The sequence below is a fragment of the Somniosus microcephalus genome, chromosome 24 (genome assembly GCF_052327205.1).
Source record: "Somniosus microcephalus isolate GS21.2 chromosome 24, FLI_Smic_1.0, whole genome shotgun sequence".
Classification (NCBI taxonomy): Eukaryota; Metazoa; Chordata; class Chondrichthyes; order Squaliformes; family Somniosidae; genus Somniosus; species Somniosus microcephalus.
This window is the reverse complement of record NC_141010.1, coordinates 13,600,528-13,620,539: the sequence shown is the minus strand read 5'-3', so window position 1 is coordinate 13,620,539 and position 20,012 is coordinate 13,600,528. Positions and strand designations below refer to the sequence as shown.

Here is a 20,012-nt window from a genome sequence, read left to right as displayed (position 1 = left end):
GGCAGAGCAGGCTCGAGGGGCCAAATGGCTGACTCCTGCTCCTATTTCTTATGTTCTGAGAAGCCTTCCCAATAACTGCTGGTGACCAATGTCTTCCCCTTGCATAATGTGTGGATTTAAAATGAATTTCAACAAAATGGGAAGAACCAATAAAGGGAAAATGTTTGCATGCAAGCAGCTTGAGCTGCGAGTTCTCAGTCAATAGTGTCTCGTTCTTGGTTTTTATCTAAACTGGTGTATGCATCTGGTAAGCTTAAGCAATGTTTAAAAGGTGCAAAAAATTATTTAATGGACAGTTAACATTTTGGTGTCTAATCTTGTCCATCTAACTAATTTAGTTGTTAAATGAGGGAGGTGTTAAGCACTCATGAGCACACAGGCAACATGTCTATTGTGGCATAGAGGAAACATGAAACAGCAAACAAAAGGTAATTTCTTCTGCCAAATCTAAAGAGAGGAGCATCGTGTGTGCTTATCCCTGTTTTATGCTTGTGTTTCAGCACAACTTTCAGAGCATAATAGGGAAGCAGTGCTGTGCAGCACCTACTGCTTCCAATCTTTGAGACTAGGGTTAGTCTGGCATATGAAAAAGGGTTGGAAGATCGGTCTATTTTGTACGGCAGTACTCTGGGGTTGGGTGTATATTTGAGCAGTGCAGTTTCATAGAAACATATTTGCAATTTCTCCCATATGCTGAGTTCTGAGTCTTGGCTGTGGTTGTGTGGCAAGTGTTGAGTGAAGACCAGGTCTCCTCATGCAGAGAGGGAGGAAGTATCTACATGGCTGCTCTTGAACACATCCTAACGACCAGTTTCAGAGCAGTGTTGGTATGGTCTGGGAGCAAGTACGTGAAACATAATTTTAAAGAAATAGTGGGGCAATTTTTCATGTTAAAGCTACGATATCAGTGCAAGTTGTTGTTGGCTTTACTTGGCTTCACCTTTCTGACCCCGTGATATGACATTTGGAGCCTGAAAAATGGCAGTTTTTTGTTTTCGCTAAGAGGCAGATTGCTTCAAGCTCTTGAAGCTGCTTTTATTTGAGAATATTCTTGAGCATCACTCAAATTTCCTGTCTTGGATGTCTTTCAGATTCCACTTGATTCAGGAGATCATTGGCAAATTAATTTCAACACAGATCAATGTGAGGTATTACATTTTGGTAGGAAGATCACATTACTTGGAGGGTGCGAGTCTCAATGGGGTAGAGGAGCAAAGGAATCCGAGTACAAATACACAAATCACTAAAAGTAGCGACACAGGTTAACAGGGCCATAAAAAAGCAAACCAAGCACTAGGGTTTATTTCTAGAGGGATAGAATTGAAAAGTAGTGAAGTTATGCTAAACTTGCATCAAACCTTAGTCAGACCACACTTGGGAGTACTGCGTACAATTCTGGTCGCCATAATTTTAAAGAAATAGTGGGGCAATTTTTATATATATAGAAAGGATATAGAGGCACAGGAGAGGGTGCAGAGAAGATTTACAAGGATGATACCAGAAATGAGAGGGTATACCCATCAGGAAAGGATGAGCAGGTTGGGTCTCCTTTCTCTTTTGGGGGGGGGGGGACTGAATAGAGGTCTTTAAAATTATGAAAGGTTTTGATCGAGTAAATACAGAGAGAGTGTTTCCACTTGTGGGGGAGAGCAAAACTAGAGACCATCAATATAAGAGAGTCACCAAGAAATCAAATTGGGAATTCAGAAGACACTTCTTTACCCAGAGAATGTGGAACTCGCTACCACAGGGAGTGGTTGAGGCAAATAGTATAGATGCATTTAAGGGGAGGCGAGATAAGCATATGAGGGAGACGGGAACAGAGGGTTCTGCTGCTGAGTTAGATGAACAAAGACGGGAGGAGGCTCGAGTGGAGCATGAACGTTGGCATGGACTGGTTGGGCCGAATGGCCTGTTTCTGTGCCATATATCTTATGTACGTTTTTGCTCTGCATATCTCAGATGGAATAGTATTAATGTAGAGCATAATCTTCCCCTCCCCTCCCTTTCTCCTCACCTAAAGGCATTCGTTCTTTATTGGAGAGTGTTGACCAGCTTATTCTACAGAGGATGTCATCACAGCAGACCTTGACTATTAACCTCATTCAGTGTCTACATGCATTTTCTAGCAGTGGTCATTGGATAGAGGTAGGATTGGGATTCCAGGCTGATTTTATTTTTGGGTGTGTGTCTCTTAAAGCTGTCCTGGCTGAGATCAGTGGTTTGATAAGGTACCTATAATAGCAATGACTGATGACCAGACAAGCACATAGTTTGCCTTCAACGGTAACATTTATTGTACACCTCTCCACACCAGTGAAACCCACCTCTTTAGGTTAATCTGTGCCTCCAGAGGTAGAATTACCATAATTTACTTCCCATACAACTGAAGTCAAGGCTGCAGCTGGCAGTAAATGGGGCATTATCAGAGTTGATTATAACCAGAAGAAAGGAACTGTAAACAGGGAGCATACTGGCATTAACTAAAGTGCAAAAAGAGAGAGCCCGATAATGAGGTGACCTGACATTTCCCTCGGGTGCTTTTAATGAATGGTAACAATGTTACTGCATGATCCAGAATATGTGGAGGAGAATGTCCAGAAAATTGAAAGCGCTGAATCTTGAGTTAATGGTGTACTCTTCTACAAACCACCTTCACCGATGGCACGTCGACCATTGATAATTAGAGCTTCAGGTGTATTTCCTCTGACAAACATGAATCCCAGCCTCAGGCGACCACACTCAATGGTTCTCAAACTTTTTGGGCATAGACCCACGAGCTCAAACTTGGGTTGTGGACACTAGTACCGATAAATCTGCAAGAAAGTCTTCAAAGATTACATCGTCATCATTAGTAGTTGCTCTCTTTCTCTCTCCCCATCCCCTCTGGTTTCTCAATATTTTCCCTTTGTTCCTCTTTCTCACTCTTCTGCTTCTCTCTCTCGTTTCAGCAGCACTATGGCACTGCTGCATGGGGAGACTAGGGGATGGAGTTGGGCAGAGGCAGCAATGCTTTGGGGAGTTTGGACCCTTGGCATGTCCGACAGTTTGAGAACCACTTTTTTTTTCTATTGTATCAGTGTGATATCTCTTGTTTTTCCTATACCTGCCTCAATGTAGTGATTTCATAAATTTTCAGTATAGCTGGGTCATTCTCTGAGGCCACCAATTTTACTGTCAATGTGCGCGCGACTAAATGTTTTAAGTGCAAAATCTTTCTGTGGAAAAAAAACTTGGGTGAAGATTTATTTTTATGTGTCACCTAAATTCAAATGCAACAATTTTGTTTTTTCCCATCAAAAAAATCCCTTAAGATTTGTACTGAAATGGTGTCTCAGCTGTAGAGAATGGCCCAACCATACTTGTTATGGAAAATGATCTCTTTTTAGCAACCCCTTTTTTTGGGAGATTTAGAACATAAATAATACAAATGCTCTTCTCCCATCCTATTTCAGCCAAATGGGAAAGAGTCACAGCCACAGACCCAGAGATTAATGACTTGCTTCTTTTTTTTTATCTTTTGTAATCGTGAAAGAAAATTGCAACAAATGTACCTGTACTGGTAAGTGCTTTGAGGTGACTAAAATGTAGCTTTGTTGTGTAGTTTATTGGTAAGAATCAGGTAAGTGTCTATTTTTAAATTTAATCAGTTTTTGTTTGTAACCAGGACATCCAAAAACTGCTTAAGCAATGAGACCCTACACTTTAACATTGGCTTGTGTGCATGTAGCTGTGGGTGCACTGTAGTTTTAAGAAAAACAATCATGATTAACATTCCAATAGTTCTTAAGAATTTCACAACTTCTTCTACTTCAGGACAATTTTATTTGTGCATTGAACAGAACCTAGGTTCTGTTGTATATTAGCAAAAATACCCAGGTAAGGTATAAAGGTATTTTCATTACTCTTTTTCGTATTGCATCCCGTGAGTAACCCTCCTAAATTGCATGCTGTTACGCTCCTGCTGATTTGATTAAAACACCTCTGTATAAATGATTGTTTAGACTCCTTTCCAATTGTTGCTTGTGGTGTTTGCTCTTCCACTCGATTCACTCTCTGATTATTTTTTATCTGATTAACTTTTGATTTCCTTTGGGGGCCAGTGTGTAAAAATGTACCTGAATGAGTCTTCACCTGCAATATGTGCTTGGGCAGGCTTGGTTTTTCCACATGAAGTGTCACAACATTACATTGGGCGAAGCAATTAGTTTGTATTCTGGTTGTTTCACTGTTCATACTGTTGAAATCTAGCATCAATAGGATGGAATGAAGTTTACCCACGATTATTGCCAAAAAATAACTTCTGGCAAATTTAAGGCGCTTTTTTTGTAAAATTAAACCCATGTCAGATACAATGTGGTTAGATGCAAAGTTCCATCTCCTCTTCCCCAGCAATTAGCTTCAGCACCCAAAATTCAAGAGCATGTGCGGTATTCCCACATCATCTACCCTCTGAGTGAGCTTGACAATCTCGTGCCACATTTTAGGCAGGTGCATGTCACCAGGAAGGAATAATTTTTAAAAAAGAACTGGAATGAAACTGTACAAACTCATTCTATGTAGGACCCTTGCAGCCAAAAGAAATGGGCAATAGTCTGGGCTGGGCAGATCTGAGTTGTGAAAAACCCATGTGCAACACATGACACCGCTCTTCTCTCTCTCGCTCTCTCTTCCTCCTCCCCCCCCCTCTCTTCCTCCCCCTCCCTCTCTTCCTCCTCTCGTTATCTCTTCCTCCTCCTCCCCCCCCTCTCCTTCCTCCCTCTCCCTCCCTTCCTCCCTCTCCCTCCCTCTCCCTCTCTTCCTCCCTCTCCCTCTCTTCCTCCCTCTCCCTCTCTTCCTCCCTCTCCCTCTTCCTCCCTCTCTCTCTCTTCCTCCCTCTCTCTCTCTTCCTCCCTCTCCCTCTCTTCCTCCCTCTCCCTCTCTTCCTCCCTCTCCCTCTCTTCCTCCCTCTCCCTCTCTTCCTCCCCTCCCTCTCTTCCTCCCCTCCCTCTCTTCCTCCCCTCCCTCTCTTCCTCCCCTCCCTCTCTTCCTCCCCTCCCTCTCTTCCTCCCCTCCCTCTCTTCCTCCCCTCCCTCTCTTCCTCCCCTCCCTCTCTTCCTCCCCTCCCTCTCTTCCTCCCTCTCCCTCTCTTCTCCTCCCTCTCCCTCTCTTCTTCCTCCCTCTCCCTCTCTTCCTCCCTCTCCCTCTCTTCCTCCCTCTCCCTCTCTTCCTCCTCTCCCCTCTTCCTCCCTCTCCCTCTCTTCCTCCCTCTCCCTCGCTTCCTCCCTCTCCCTCGCTTCCTCCCCCTCCCTCGCTTCCTCCCCCTCCCTCGCTTCCTCCCCCTCCCTCGCTTCCTCCCCCCTCCCTCGCTTCCTCCCCCTCCCTCCCTTCCTCCCCCTCCCTCCCTTCCTCCCCCTCCTCCCTTCCTCCCCCTCCCTCCCTCCACCCTCCCCCTCCCACCCTCCCCCTCCCCTCCCTTCCCTCCCCCTCCCTCCCTTCCTCCCCCCTCCCTCCTCCCCCTCCCTCCCTCCCCCCTCCCTCCCTCCCCCCTCCCTCCCTCCCCCTCCCTCCCTCCCTCCCCCTCCCTCCCCCCTCCCTCCTCCCTCCCCTCCCTCCCTCCTCCCTTCCCCTCCCTCCCTCCCTTCCTCCCCCCTCCCTCCCTTCCTCCCCCCTCCCTCCCTTCCTCCCCCCTCCCTTCCTCCCCCCTCCCTCCCTCCCTCCCCCCCCCCTCCCCCCTCCCTCCCTTCCTCCCCCCTTCCTCCCCCCCCTCCCCCCTCCCCCCTCCCTTCCTCCCCCCCTCCCCCCTCCCTTCCTCCCCCCTCCCCCCCCTCCTTCTCTCCCCCCTCCCCCCCTCCTTTCTCCCCCCTCCCCCCCTCCTTTCTCCCCCCTCCCCCCCTCCTTCCTCCCCCCTCCCCCTTCCTTCTCCCCCCCTCCCCCTTCCTTCCTCCCCCCTCCCCCTTCCTTCCTCCCCCCCCTCCCCCCTTCCTTCCTCCCCCCCTCCCCCCTTCCTTCCTCCCCCCCTCCCCCCTTCCTTCCTCCCCCCCCTCCCCCCTTCCTTCCTCCCCCCCTCCCCCCTTCCTTCCTCCCCCCCTCCCCCCTTCCTTCCTCCCCCCCTCCCCCCTTCCTTCCTCCCCCCCTCCCCCCTTCCTTCCTCCCCCCTCCCCCCTTCCTTCCTCCCCCCTCCCCCTTCCTTCCTCCCCCCCTCCCCCCTTCCTTCCTCCCCCCCTCCCCCCTTCCTTCCTCCCCCCCTCCCCCCTTCCTTCCTTCCCCCCTCCCCCTTCCTTCCTTCCCCCCTTCCTCCCTCCCCCCTTCCTTCCTCCCCCCTCCCCCCTTCCTTCCTCCCCCCCTCCCCCCTTCCTTCCTCCCCCCCTCCCCCCTTCCTTCCTCCCCCCTTCCTTCCTCCCCCCTCCCCCCCTTTCCTCCCTCCCTTCCCCCCCCTTCTCCCTCCCTTTCTCCCTCCCTTTCCCCCCTTCTCCCTCCCTTTCCCCCCTTCTCCCTCCCTTTTCCCCCCTTCTCCCTCCCCCTCTCAAACAATCTTTTGAAATAAGTTTTTATGTTTAACTGTGATTACACAGTTCTGTTTAGTGAGTTTGGACAATTTTTATTCTATTTGTAGTGAGCTTGTAGTATAAAGCTGGCCTACTTCAAAAGTTCTTGATGGGAAAAAAAAGTCATAGATGTTTCTGTGCATGAAATCAAATATTGGGATAGTTAATTGCCTTAACAGTGAACAAAAATGTTGTGAAGTAGTTCCAAGGTCTGGTAGCTCAGCTGATGAGCATGCCAGTGTACTCCCATCTCCAAATGTTACACGTTGGATTTATGTCCATGGTTCCTTACGGTGAATTCTCAGTTTCAGCCAGGCTGCAGATGGAATTAAGTAGAGGTAAGGTACTTTCCAAAGGCAGAAATGTTTCCAGATCCAGTCAAGAAAGGACATACTTGTACATGTTCCAGGTATTAAGTGCCCATTTGGTGCCATGATCATATATGGGAGTCTGGAGGGAGGGTCAGTGCAACTGCCCCAGTTATGCCAAGTGTACTTAGCATATTTTGTTTCATGTATGCACAAATTCATTGAGGTGCATCTGGTTTACACCAGTTCCAATTGGGCAGGTGATATCCATCGGGGCTCACACTGAAGCCTTACTGGCAAACCAATAGAACTAACAGATTAATTCAGTTAAATGTATAGAAATGCTGGAAGCCTTCAATATACAGTACTGTAAACACGCAGTTATAAAGTTTAATTACAATTGTACAATTTCACTGTCTCTCAATGGCTGTAGTTCATTATGAAAGATAATTTGTAAGTACAATCTGTAATTGCAAATTATCCAGTGGAAGGGCATTATATTTTGACCCATTATGTTTGTGTTCATGTTTTATGTTCTTTTGAAGGCATGAGCCTTCCTGTATAAATACACTAATAGCAAATTGCTATAATGTGTGTTTTGGTTTGGTCCATTTAACAAGATACAGCTCATTCTTCCTCCTTGTCTTTTACCAGACTTGCCATCTTACATTAATTGGGGCAGAATGCAGGATGGCACAATCTCATCATCCTGTTGCTCGACTAAATTCTCTGGACAACACATTGCCCACCTCAAACACAATAGACTCTGATTTTAATACTTCTGAAGGCATTATCCTAAAAATTGATTAATTGAAAACCATAAATTTAGCAGGGACCCTCTGTCTCAACAAGTGTTTGAAGATCGGGCGACTGTATAGAAACCGCCTGATTTTTCAATGATTTTTCTGTTACAAATTATTACGGGTGGGTAGAAGTGCTGCGTACTGTACAAAGCCAGCATTTTCTTCCTCCCTTTCCTCCACTCCTTTCATGAGGGTACTGAGTCATGCCGCTGTATGATCCTAATTATGTTAACTTGCATTGGGGTGCAATTACATAGCTGCTGGCAATACCTTATTAAATTGGTCACATATGGTGGGGTTGATGGGTTATTTGACCAGGGTCACTGGATAGAAGCCAGGAGTGTAAACCCCAGCTTCTCCCCGCCCCTCTGCTTTCCTTCTGTGCTCCAAGAGCACCAAGGCAAATTCTAGTCCCCCTGCTTGCCACCTTGACTTGCGCTTGCTAACAGCCCAGCAATGACACTGAATGCACATTTATCCATTCTACGATTGAGTGCCATTCTCTCAATTATCACTCCTTCTTTGGTTAATCCATGTGCAACTGAGTTTTGATTATTTTCTTTTGAGTATTACAAGGCTCATGCTGCCTTTACACCACACTTTACACTTCCTAGTGTTGAGCTTCTGCAGATATTAGACTGCTTTGTTTAAAAAAAAAAAAAATTCCCTTTACCTTCATAAAGTGGACTAGAGTTACAGAGACATTGAAAAACCTCTGATACCTCAAGTGTGCATTCTTCATTTAAAAACCTAAACAGAGTGTCAGCAAACTATTGGTGGGGCATCATAGCTGCGCCTGGTACTGTCCTCACTCAATATCTGCACAGGACAGTACCAGGCTTTTAGTCGGAGTCACTAGATAATGGTAATTTTGTTTTTTTTAGAACTCCTCCCTAGCCGTGGACACAAGTCCTCACCATTGCTCTGGCCAGCTAGCTTAGCACAGTACCTGGACCTCCTTGTTAAGTGGCTCAGCATCACCGTGCATTTGCCCATTAAGCTGTTGAAGTTGAAGGTACTGGACAACTTTCACTTGAACTCCCTTGCTGATTTCAGTTGGTGGAACTTGTGAAATTATCACTCGCAAAAGGATTAGCATCGTCAAGAGTATCTAATGCTAGTATAGTTCCACCATTGATTATTAATAGTGAGGCTGTGCTCAAGTGGCATCGTTTCACGTAATGGGGACCCTTGTCCATTAGAAAATCTGGTACTTGGGCAGTGCCTTTTTGTTTAAAAAAAAAATCAGTGACTTCTGATACTGTTTTAACGTTCATTAGTTATCATTTTAAACATTTCTATTCCTATGTTGTCTAGGGAGTGCCTGCAATATTCTCAGGACTAGCCAAGAAGCGTAGTGTTTTATTATAATGACTTATTGTTCAAAAATAATTTATATGGTGAAGCACATGGCTTTTGTAGTGTAATATAGAAATGTAACGCATTCATTGCTTTTGCTCTGTTCCTCAATATGTCTTTAAATGCATTTATTCTATGCTGCTCACTAAAACAAAAACTATCCATTTTAATTTTTGACTTTGTGGGGGAGGTATGAGAATTGGCAAGATGCTGTCGTGTAATGGAAGGTCCATTTAATGTACAAAGGAATTGTAATACTAGTTATTACTGTTAACTCCTTTTAAGCATCACTCAGGACAAGTTGGAAAACTTAACCAAATTGATTGTAGTGTAAAGTGCTGCTAAAAAAAATCTGAGAACCTGTTCATCTTCAGTTCTGCTAAGTACCCTTTCACTCTAGTATTGGCCACACGTTAAAAGAACAAAGTATACCAGTGAATGCTCTCTGCTTTTCTCCCCAAATAGGTTATATCTGTTAGAAGTATGTATAATTTTGGTATGCAACATTTCCACGCTTTTAAAAAGAAAACTAGCGTGCATGCACACAAACATATATCTGAATAAATATTGCAGTTGTGTTAATACTACATATGAAGATAGTCAGCAAAGTGCAGATGCAAGTGCTCCAATTTGTTATCTTAAACAAAGGTTTGCTTTGAAAAAGTTGGGTGAGTACTTCCTGGACCAATGTAGTACTTACAAATAGACTTTGCTTAATAGCATCACAGTGCTGACTTTTCGACTAGACTCGTTGCAGTGCTGCTTTTAACCAGAATCTTACTGACGGTGGTAATGGAGCATTTTTCCGTTGGAAAGGAAAATCGATAATCTGGCATCACTTCAAGGATTACTACTATTGGATGATAATATAGCCACATTGGCACTGACCATGAAGCCCAAAGGCACCATCGATTCACCTGAAGGAAGGCAATGTAAGATGTAAATTGGGGAGGATGGGAAGTTGGTGCCTTCTAAAGTGTATAAGTGCGACTACTTGTGTAGTTTTGGGGATAACTGCAGAAAGGTTAATCAGGTAAGCTGTAGTGTGTTTCCACACACTGTTGTCTGATTTGACAGTTGTTGACTGGAGTTTACAGTACTAGAACCAAACATTTCTACTATACATTTCTTTTGTATTTGATCAGAATGATAACCTTAATGATAAAGGGTGTCATTTGTCAAGTGATTAGATAAATAATCGGATTTAAAGTGAAAAACTGAGCAGTATTGTCGGATTTCAGATTGATGTGGCAGGGTTGCTGGACAAAAGCAGTTATTCCTGTATTATCACTAAAGGCTCAGAAGTGGTACATGCGCAACATCAACTCCAGAACATACCAATACTCTTATTAGTGGCCTATGTTAAACAGAGTTTATGTATTGCAACCCTTCACCAATAACAGTAACCGTTTGGAGTTTAGCGGCCTTCAATAAAGAGACATTTATCTCAATCGAAAACTGCTTTTGCTGCATCAAGCTAATTTCTCCCCATGCTCAGACTCCTTTATAATTTATTGCTAGGCCTTTCATATTAAAAAAATTGTGCTTGTGTTTTTGTATACAGAAAAGGCAAAAACTATAAATTTGGCAATTAACTTGTTTGTGTGGATAATCGTTCCACAGTGACAAAATGTTTTGCCATGCAATTAATAAAAATAAAACTTTAAACGTACTTTACTCTGAGGAAAGATTTATTTTATTTAAGTTTTCTGAGAGCTATAGTAATGTAGTCTTATTTTTAAAAATGTTAGGAAAGTGAATCATTTACAGGGTTTGCTTGAAGTACAAATAAAATAATGAACTTGGATTTTAAAGTTATCACACAAGTGCAATTCGTGACTCGGATATGAGATAAAAATTTCAGTATTTTTTAAGATTCTCTCGTGGACTACAAGCTGTAAGGGAGGGGGCAAGGAAGAAAGACTTGAGGCATAATTTAAATGCTTTGCCAAACGTAACTATCTTTTCTTCATCAAATTTAGGATCCTTGTGGAAATGGGTAGATTTGGATTAGTATGTCCTTTTCTTTGGACCCAAGTGAAAATATTCCAGAAATCAAAAAATACAACAACAAAATTTTTAATCGTTCCTTAGTCAGGTACTGGGTTCCATTAGAAGATTCCACTAACCATTTTTTCAAAATAGTTATCTTTGGGAAAAGGCACTGTTTTATTCATTACACAGCATGTTGTACAGGTACTAGCAAAAAAATATATATTTAAACTGTAATTTGTATGGCATACATTTTACAATGAATAGCCTCTAACTTTTTTTGTAATCAATGTTTTTTGATACTAAAAGGCTAGAGCTGCCTTTTCCACTTTTCGGAGGTGTATCACTGTTGCTTACATTTCCAGCTTTGTGAATATGAAGTAGTTTTGGAGCATTCATAATGCTCATTGAGAATTTCATTTTTTTTTTACTGCTCATGTCCTGTTTCATTAATTTTTGGGTCTTGCTTTGTGTTGTATATCACTTTTGATTGAAATTGTGTACAACCTGTATGTTTCACCTGTTTAAATGTGTGGATGATGCAAGACTGAAATGAAAATGTGCAATAAATGCTTTTACGCTGCCAAATGCAATGAGCATGCCAACCATCTTAGTGAGGCTACTCAGACTAAGGAGGTATACAGCAACAGTTAATCAAAGTCCACAGCAAGCTGCAAGATACTGCCAGTCTGAGCCTGCCACCTCCGTCTATGAAGATTCTGTCAACTTTTCCGTAGGAACCACAATGGTGCCACTCTGTAATGGCACTGTCTCTTCCCAGAGGGGTTGCAGCTTCTCCCTTGATACTGTAATTGTGCAACTTGCTTGAATTCAGCTCTCATCATGTGGAAGGTATTGTGCAACGCTGCTGTTAATAGCAGAACTTGAGATTTTGGGGTGAATTTGCTGAAAAGCTGGTGTTTTGCATAATTTTTTTAAAGCACAATACCTATCGAGTTTGTTTTAGATGCCAAAATCTAAACTGGGTTTTGTTTTTTGGACAATGCAAAACCATTTTAGTACCGAGTCAATCTGAAAGGGAGAGAGTGGGAAGCTATTTTTTAATGTGTACTTTTGCACTTGACTCCAGCAGTGCTGCTGATGGTAATATGTTTCCAGTGTAAATGTGAATAATATTTGGATTGGTATTCAGAAAAGTCAACAGCAGTATTTCCTTCATTGCTGGTTCTTTTTGAGCTCTGGAGCACAATTAATACTGTTTTTTTAGCTTTATGTTGAACTCTGAAATCTTATTCCCTAGTATTGATGTCTCATAGTTGAATGTCAGATTGTGAAACCAACATTGGCGTAGTGACAATTGTTCACCTAACTTTCTCAATACAATGTCTAGTGTTTGCTTTGTTTAGTCTGCCAGAAGTTTGCATTTGTTAATTGCTTTTATATGTCCATATTTCATACATCTGTAGTGGTGAGTAGCAAAAGAACAACTAATAAAAGCAAAAGTTGTCACTGAGTATCTATCTTTTATTCTTCACCTTTCTCTGCTCCACACACCGCCCCCCCCCCCCCCCGACACCATAGAAAACTAAAATGGCTGAAGGTCAAGAACAATGAGATGGTTTCATGTTCATAGATGTAGCAGCATTAGATAATTCTTCACATTCCCTCTCTTCTGCTTATGTGTACTCCCTTGCATACTCTCGTTAAAAGTTAGCAGCATTGGTTATTTTCTGACTATAATTGATGGAAATAGCTACCTTTTGCTCAAGATGCATCTTGCTCTATATATAATATAATTTATATATCTATTTATACATAGATTTGCATATATACAAAACATTGCATCTAGTGCATATTTTTCTATAACACGCCAGACATGCTTTTACAGATGCAAGACAATCATTTAAAAAAAAAGAAAGGCAGTTACACAATCGCTGAGTGCTTCAGACCTGAAGCCTGTAATCTACAAGCATTTTCCCATCTCCATTGTTCCCGTCCCAAGCAATTTTCTGAGGCTGTGTTTACTGAACAGAGACTTTAGGACTTTAAAGGAATGCAGTTTCATCTTAGCAGCATAATACACTGCATTACATGGTGTAGCTGTCCTGTCTTTTTATAAAATATTGGCACAGAATTTGCTGGAGCAGGGCATCTTGTGGCGTGCCCTGTTCGATCTTTTTGGTCACCCTTCAGCAATGTTCCCTTTAAGCTGCGAGGCTGCGCAGTTGTCTAGCGATCCTGCGCAGGCCGCTTTCCGGCTTTACAATAGGAAAAAACCACGCATGTGCTGCGCAGCCAGTTAAAGGGGCCGCGCATCCAAAATAAAATTCAAGGGACCATTGCCCTTCAGCTTGGAAAAAATGTTGCTCCGCAAATTGGTGGAAGTGAATGGTCAAGGGGACATTTGCAACCTTGGTGAGCGACGACACCAACAGTCTAGTCCTTAACCAATGAGATTTAAGGATTAAAAAAATAAACTGGAATGGCTGAGAAGGAAATGGGGTGATTTAGAGTCAAATTAGATATGGAAAGAGAAATAGAGTGGGGAAGAAATACTGGATTGAGAGAGAAAGAAGAGAGAAAGGAAAAGTAAACTTTTTTTTTAAATCCTCCAAATTTACTACCTGCAGGAATGAGACTCCACGCTTTCAGTTGTTCCATTTCTATGCCAGAGAGGTTGAGTGGCATTGCAGGAACATAAATCTAGTCATTAAAAGGGCCCTTACATTGTTAAGTACCAGTCCTACCTTTCTGTGGTAAGTTTAATTTGTTTTAACAGCGCAATTGCAGCAATTTCTTGAAACACAGGGGAGGTTGACGGCAGGCTCCTGTTTCCGCGAGGCTAACGGCGGAGCGGCACAAATCCTACAGCAATTTGTGGCGATTTGTAAATCACGGGGTATCTCTTCCTCACAAATTGCTGGGTTATTTACACTAATAACAGCACGTGCATTAAGCGCGCTGCTATTTTCCCAGCAAATTCTGGGCCAATGTGTATCATCTAACTTAATCACTTTAACAAGAGATCCACAAGTAAAGTAAGAAAGATGCAACTTGGTAAAAATTTCTTAACCGCTTTTGTTATTGAACCAGACTGTTTGCAACCTTGGTGTCGTTTTTGACCACCATCACTAAGACCGCCTACTTCCACCTACATAACATCGTCTGACTCTGCCCCGCCTCAACTCACTGCTGCTGAAACCCTCATCCATGCCTTTGTTACCTCTAGACTTGACTATGCCAACGCACTTCTGGCCGGCCTCCCACCTTTCACCCTCCATAAACTTAAGCTCATCCAAAACTCTGCAGCCCATATTCTAACTCTCACCAAGTCCCGTTCACCCATCACCCCTGTGCTCGCTGACCTACATTCGGCTCCCAGTTGAGCAGCGCCTCGATTTTAAAATTCTCATGGTTGTTTTCAAATTCCTTCATGGCCTCGCCCTGCCTCTCCCTATCTCTGTAACTTACTCTAATTCCGGCCTCTAGCACACCCTCGATTTTAATCGCTCCGCCATTGCCAGCCGTGCCTTCAGCTGCCGAGGTCCCTTTGGAATTCCTTACCCCTCTACCTCTCCTTAAAACCTACCTCTTTGACCAAGCTTTTGAAATCTGCCCTAATATCTCCTTATGTGACTGTGTCAGATGTTGTTTGATAAAGCTCCTTTGAAGCGCCTTGGGGCATTTTACTATGTTAAAGGCGGTATTATAAATGCAAGCTGTTGTTGGATCATTCTGTGTAAATAGTTGGTCAGACACATTCTCTTTTTATATAGTTACAGGATTATATCAAAAAGGTAACCATGGTTTTCTTGAGAGCCGAGTTGACTTCCAAAGCTGAAGCCTGCAGCACTAATATCTGGTCCAAAGCCGGTAGTGTCATATTTCGACAGCTGCAAACATGATATAACTCTTGGTACCTTTTCATCAAAATAGTTGAAACTTTTCTGAAGCGGTTGCTGATGAAGAATCTGGCCATGTATTTCTGTCTGGATTTAGAGTTTACTGTTTCAGTTTGAGTATATTTTACACCTTGAATCCTTCAAATAGCAAACATGGAGTGAAAGTGTACTTAGAAACAGGAGATGAAAAGAAAGCCACATTACCTCCCTACATACTGCCAGAAAAGGAAATGGAAATATGGGGCAGGAAAATAGCTGCTAGGAATGGGCCATAATCCTGCTGTATGCCAAGCTGAAGCTGCCCCTGTCTTCACTAATACCTTATGCTGTCCTCTTTTGCTAAACAACGCTTGTTTCTTCACTGTTCCCACCTAACAAGTGGTATTTCTTTTTTACAGCATTTTGATCCTGGAGATGTTGTGGTGATGGTAAACTTAGCAGTGGTAATTTTTTTTTTCAGACTGAATTACTATCCCTCTTTGTCATCAGTGCACCAATATAAAAGGCTTATTTTCCTTCTCTGTTTAGCGTTCATTCTGCTGCTTGATATTCATTACCTTTTTTCTTAGTAAAATTATTTAAAATGCATCTGTCCTGAGTGTTAATTGTTGTCCATTAGGGATTCAATGCTGAGAAGAGACTTTGTTGTTTGTGTTACTTAAAAATTCAAATCTATTCAATATCAATTTGTAGTATTGTCCAAGAGTTGATTTTACCCATTTGCTGGGTACTTGCACTTGCTACTGCAAATAAACATAAATATAAAATCTTTCACTAATAATTGTATGAGGAATATTACATTCTTAATCTGTACAGCAACCTAGTCTGAGTCCCTTCACAATGCACCCAAATACGTTATACAAGTCAATGACTTCTATAACACACCATGTTTTTGTAGTATTCGTCTTGTACAGATTAAGTCTGCACCCAGTGTCTAATCAATATGCTATTTTGTAAATTGGCTTGCACCTTAAAAAAAATCAGTAAGGCTGATTGAGATGTGTCTGTAAATTGTTTGGTTAAATCCTGCAAATTTTTATTTATAATTCAAATTACACCATTTTGCCATCTAGAAACCAGCTTGTATTTCTCTAAAGTAGTTGAGCATCTAAGGTAAGTAGTTTGTTCTGTCACAGCTCGGCAAACAGCTGCTGAGTGTGTACTTCTGACTTAGATATGTGGTAGTAAAGTGCTAGGCTGTCCCATTTGCTTTGTTTGGCTGGTTGAGTGGATTAAAGATTTGTATGACTCTTAAACATAGTTTGATTAGTACTGTTGAAAGTTTAATTTTCTTTGCAAAAAGTCCTTTTCACAGCTTAGACTCCTGCATCAGTGTATTTGGTCTAAAACCTGAAAGTATTTTAGTGATGGTGGGCAAGTTGCTGCGTTATACAGTTTATACATTGGCTATTGTGGCTTGTATTCAATTTTAAATTTGATAGCTGAATTTTAATTTTTGGATATCTGGGACTGAGGTTTGGAAGCACAATACTTTCAGGCACTTTGACCGTAAAACCCTGCATGCAGGGAGAAGTAAACACTTAGCACTTTCTAAGCCCAACCTTATCAAATGTGTATAAAGTGCAGCCTCTGGTGGCGGAATCGGTAATAGCTAATCATAGGATTTCTGTATATACTTTATTTGTAACCAACATTAAGATTAAAATGTGTTTTGAAACTGCTTAATCGGACCTAGTAAAAATACAAATCTTTGAATACTTTTTGTAAACTTACTCTTTAACTTGATTCTTAAATAGTGGCAGATAAAATGCTGCTTCCTCGCCCGATCGCCCTGGAAAAATTAAACCCTGTAATATGGTTTGTTAAATTTCACTTTAAAGGGTTGTTAATTACATTGATTCCAACCCTATGAAGGCCCAGTTCGGCAAAGTCTGGATTCCTTACTAATATAGTCTCGTGGAAAGAACAGCACCATAGTCATCCACTGCTTCAATCATTTGTTCTATTAGTGCATCCAACTTTGTGGGTCTGTAAATATTATCCATGTGATTGTAAAATTATATTGAAATTCTGTTGAGTTAGTAGCTGTTTTAGTGATTTCCCCCCCCCTTCGCTGTGCAAAATATTAGAAATAATTGCAAGTAAACACCTTCATTGCTATTTGTAGTTTGATATCTTTATTGATAGCATTCAGAAACCTAATAAGGTGTACACGGCAATTATAGGTCTATCACAATGCTCAGTTTTCATTAATCCATCAAGGATATTTTAAACTGAAAGCCATGAATTTGTTACATCAAACTGTTCTGTGGACAGCTATTCAATCTGGTATGGAACTGCACACGCGCGCACACACCCTGAAAAGAGCTGCATTGTTTGTGAATGCTGGTTACGTGGTCTTCTGAGTCACAAAATAAATGCAAGATATCCATACCAGATCAGGAATGTGTATCCAAGGGTCGGTCTGCCAAGGTTTATATAAAAACTTCAAGACTACAACTTGTGATTATGAACTCTCTTCCTATTTGCCATCTTCCTTTACCCCTCCCCTCCACTGCCACCTCAAAAAAAACAAAAGGAAAACTTTAAGATGGTGTCAATTAAAGATTTGTGTCTCTGGTTAGGGAAAAAAAATCAAAATAAATCCTTGGCCAATACATCAGCTAAATCCGCAGTTTAAAAATATATGTCTGCAAATATTTTTTTCCCTGACCTTGTTTAAGAAGTTAAATCAGGCTGTATAATTATGCACTCAAGCATTTAAAATCACTACATTTATAAAATATTAACCCATCAAGTGCATTTGCAACTTCAGTTTTTAGCATGGCAAATGATAACATGAGAAGATAGTAGATTCTTCACATTGTTTTAATTTAAGTAAAAAGATGATTAGTGTGCAGTCATTGCACCTGCGTATTATCTAATCTTCACTACTGTACAAAAACCTGGAATGAGTGCTGTTAAAAATCTAAGCTGTGAGAATGGCTTTTGTTTGGTTCACTAGCTTTCTGGCCTCTGCACTCCAAGGCAAGATCTTTACCCACCAGACCCTCTGAGCAAGTAATTATGACTAAATGCGGCTATACTTGCTACAACTGTCTTGTTTTCCTATTTTAGGAAGGACGGATCCCATTCCTATCATTGTCAAGTATGATGTCATGGGTATGGGCCGCATGGAAATGGAGGTAAGAACTGCAAGACTTGAAATAATGGCAAACATTCTGCATCATGTTTTCTATGAGAATTTAGTGCTTATTCAATAATTTTAACACTGCAATGTCAGTTGCTATAACCTGCAGAGGTTGTCTTCTCTGTGTTTGAATAAAACACAAAACCCTGAGGAACATAGAAACAGGAGTAGGCCATTCAGCCCCTCGAGCTTTCATTAAAACTGGTCCATCTTGATATGAAACAAAACAGTAAATGCTGCAGTCAGTCACTCGGCATGTCAGTCTGCATCTGTGGAAAGAACAGATAAGGTAAAACAGAAAATGCTAGAAATACTCAGCAGGTCAGGCAGCATCTGTGGCGAGAGAAACAGTTAACGTTTCAGGTCGATGACCTTTCGAGGTTAAAAGTTAGCTGAGGTAAAAATTCAGTCTGCTTTTAGAGCTGCTGAGCTATCCAGTAAGAAGTTAAAATTTCAGGTGTAGATGTTTCCTCACATCCCTTCTAAGGGTCCGCACCTGAACCATTAATTTGTCCTTTCCACAAATGTGCACTGACCTACTGAGTGTTTCTAGCACTTGCTGTTTTTATATCGGATTTCCAATATCTGCAATTTTTTTTGCTTACCATCTTGATATGAACTTAAGGCCATTGCAGTTAAATTTATCACCACCTTAATCAAACAGTGGCAAACTGTGGCGGGGGCGGGGTAGAAAGTCCAGAAGTTTATTTGCTCAAAGGGGAGGGGGAGTAAAATGAAGGAAAGGATAAACCACTATTCTAAAACTTGTCTGCAAATATTTTTCCCCCATCCCTGTTTAAAAAGTTAAATCACGCTTGCCACCTGTAGTCCAGACTCCACAACAGAGGGGAGCATATGTTAAAGGAAACTCCAGAGTAAAAATGATTTTTAATTTTATACAAAGGGCAGCCTTTCATTTGCTGGTTCCAAGAAGTTTCAAAGTTGGTGTTTTCCATTTACTGATGCCAGCTGCTCACAGTTGTTTGAGAGGTTGTGAATCGTCACTGGCCATCAGATCATGACGTCACACTGGGTTGATGCTGGCTGAAATTACAGGGAGATTTAGGCATTCGGTGTTAAATACTTTTTTTTCCTCTCCAAGATATCCATTAAGATGCAAGTTTAAAAACGTGTCATGAAATCTCAATAAAAAACCCTCCTATGTTGACATTTATAGTTTCCCTGAGGATTTCAGCCAGGCGTAACAAACCGCATAGCATCATATGAGATGGAGAACTCTGAAACTAGGTCAGTAAGGTGAGGTTAAAAGTTAGTTGAGGCAAAAATTCAGACTGCTTTTAGAGCTGTTGAGCTATCCAGTAAGAATAGGTTATAACCCTCAGCTTGTTATTTGTGTGTCATGAATAATTTAGACACGCTTAACTAGATTTTAATCATACTAAGTTGCTTTTGCAGTTGACTGCTGAGAGCTGTGTTCACCGTGTAAAATTTTAAATGTAAAATGTTATACTTCAGTAGCTTCAAAATGTTTTATTAGATTAGTACCTTAGTAATATTGTATTCGGTAAATTGCAGAATCAATGTTTTAGTTTCAGAAATCCATGATTAGTTTTGTAGTACTAGTCATTCCTGCTTGATATCCAAAATTTGGATTTTATGAAACAGGAATGGCCAGACTGAAATTTAGAGTAAATCACTTTGTACAGATAGTTGAAAGAGACAGATGTTTTGTATGTTAAGACCGTTTGTTATTCAGGGGGTTAACAGTGATTTAGATAGAATAGTACATCACCGTGGGTCAATATTAAATCAGCTGCTTCAGCAGTTTTATATATTGATGGATTGGTTGTCAAAAATCAATATTAGAATTTCATGACGTCTCAACCCAGCATGCCCCGCCATCTAGTGGTCTGTCTGCAAACTGTCAAATCCCTTCAAAGTAAAGGCAAGCCAGAGACTTGAGCTTATAAAAGTCTGAGATGGGAATCCTTATATTTGCCGTCCAAAAATAGCTGGGGCTGAAATTAAATACTACTGAACGTATAAGC

At 41.7% G+C, this 20,012-nt stretch overlaps 1 protein-coding gene across 15 annotated transcripts in view; it reads left to right on the top strand.

The window, feature by feature from the left end:
- Positions 1-20,012, top strand: part of gpatch8 (G patch domain containing 8) — a 150,224-nt gene that overhangs the window by 50,959 nt on the left and 79,253 nt on the right. For 3 of the 15 annotated variants that reach the window (XM_085966235.1, XM_085966232.1, XM_085966234.1), the window contains 3 exons: positions 3,456-3,879; positions 15,251-15,295; positions 17,931-17,998. The exons of 6 other annotated variants lie outside the window; for them this stretch is intronic. In XM_085966235.1, coding sequence (XP_085822361.1) covers positions 17,972-17,998 — 27 coding nt within the window. In that variant the 5' untranslated portion in view covers positions 3,456-3,879; positions 15,251-15,295; positions 17,931-17,971. Of the gene's footprint in view, positions 1-3,455; positions 3,880-12,533; positions 15,296-17,930; positions 17,999-20,012 lie in introns of those variants that run through there. 6 more of the 15 variants (XM_085966231.1, XM_085966238.1, XM_085966240.1 and 3 more) reach the window with 4 other exon arrangements.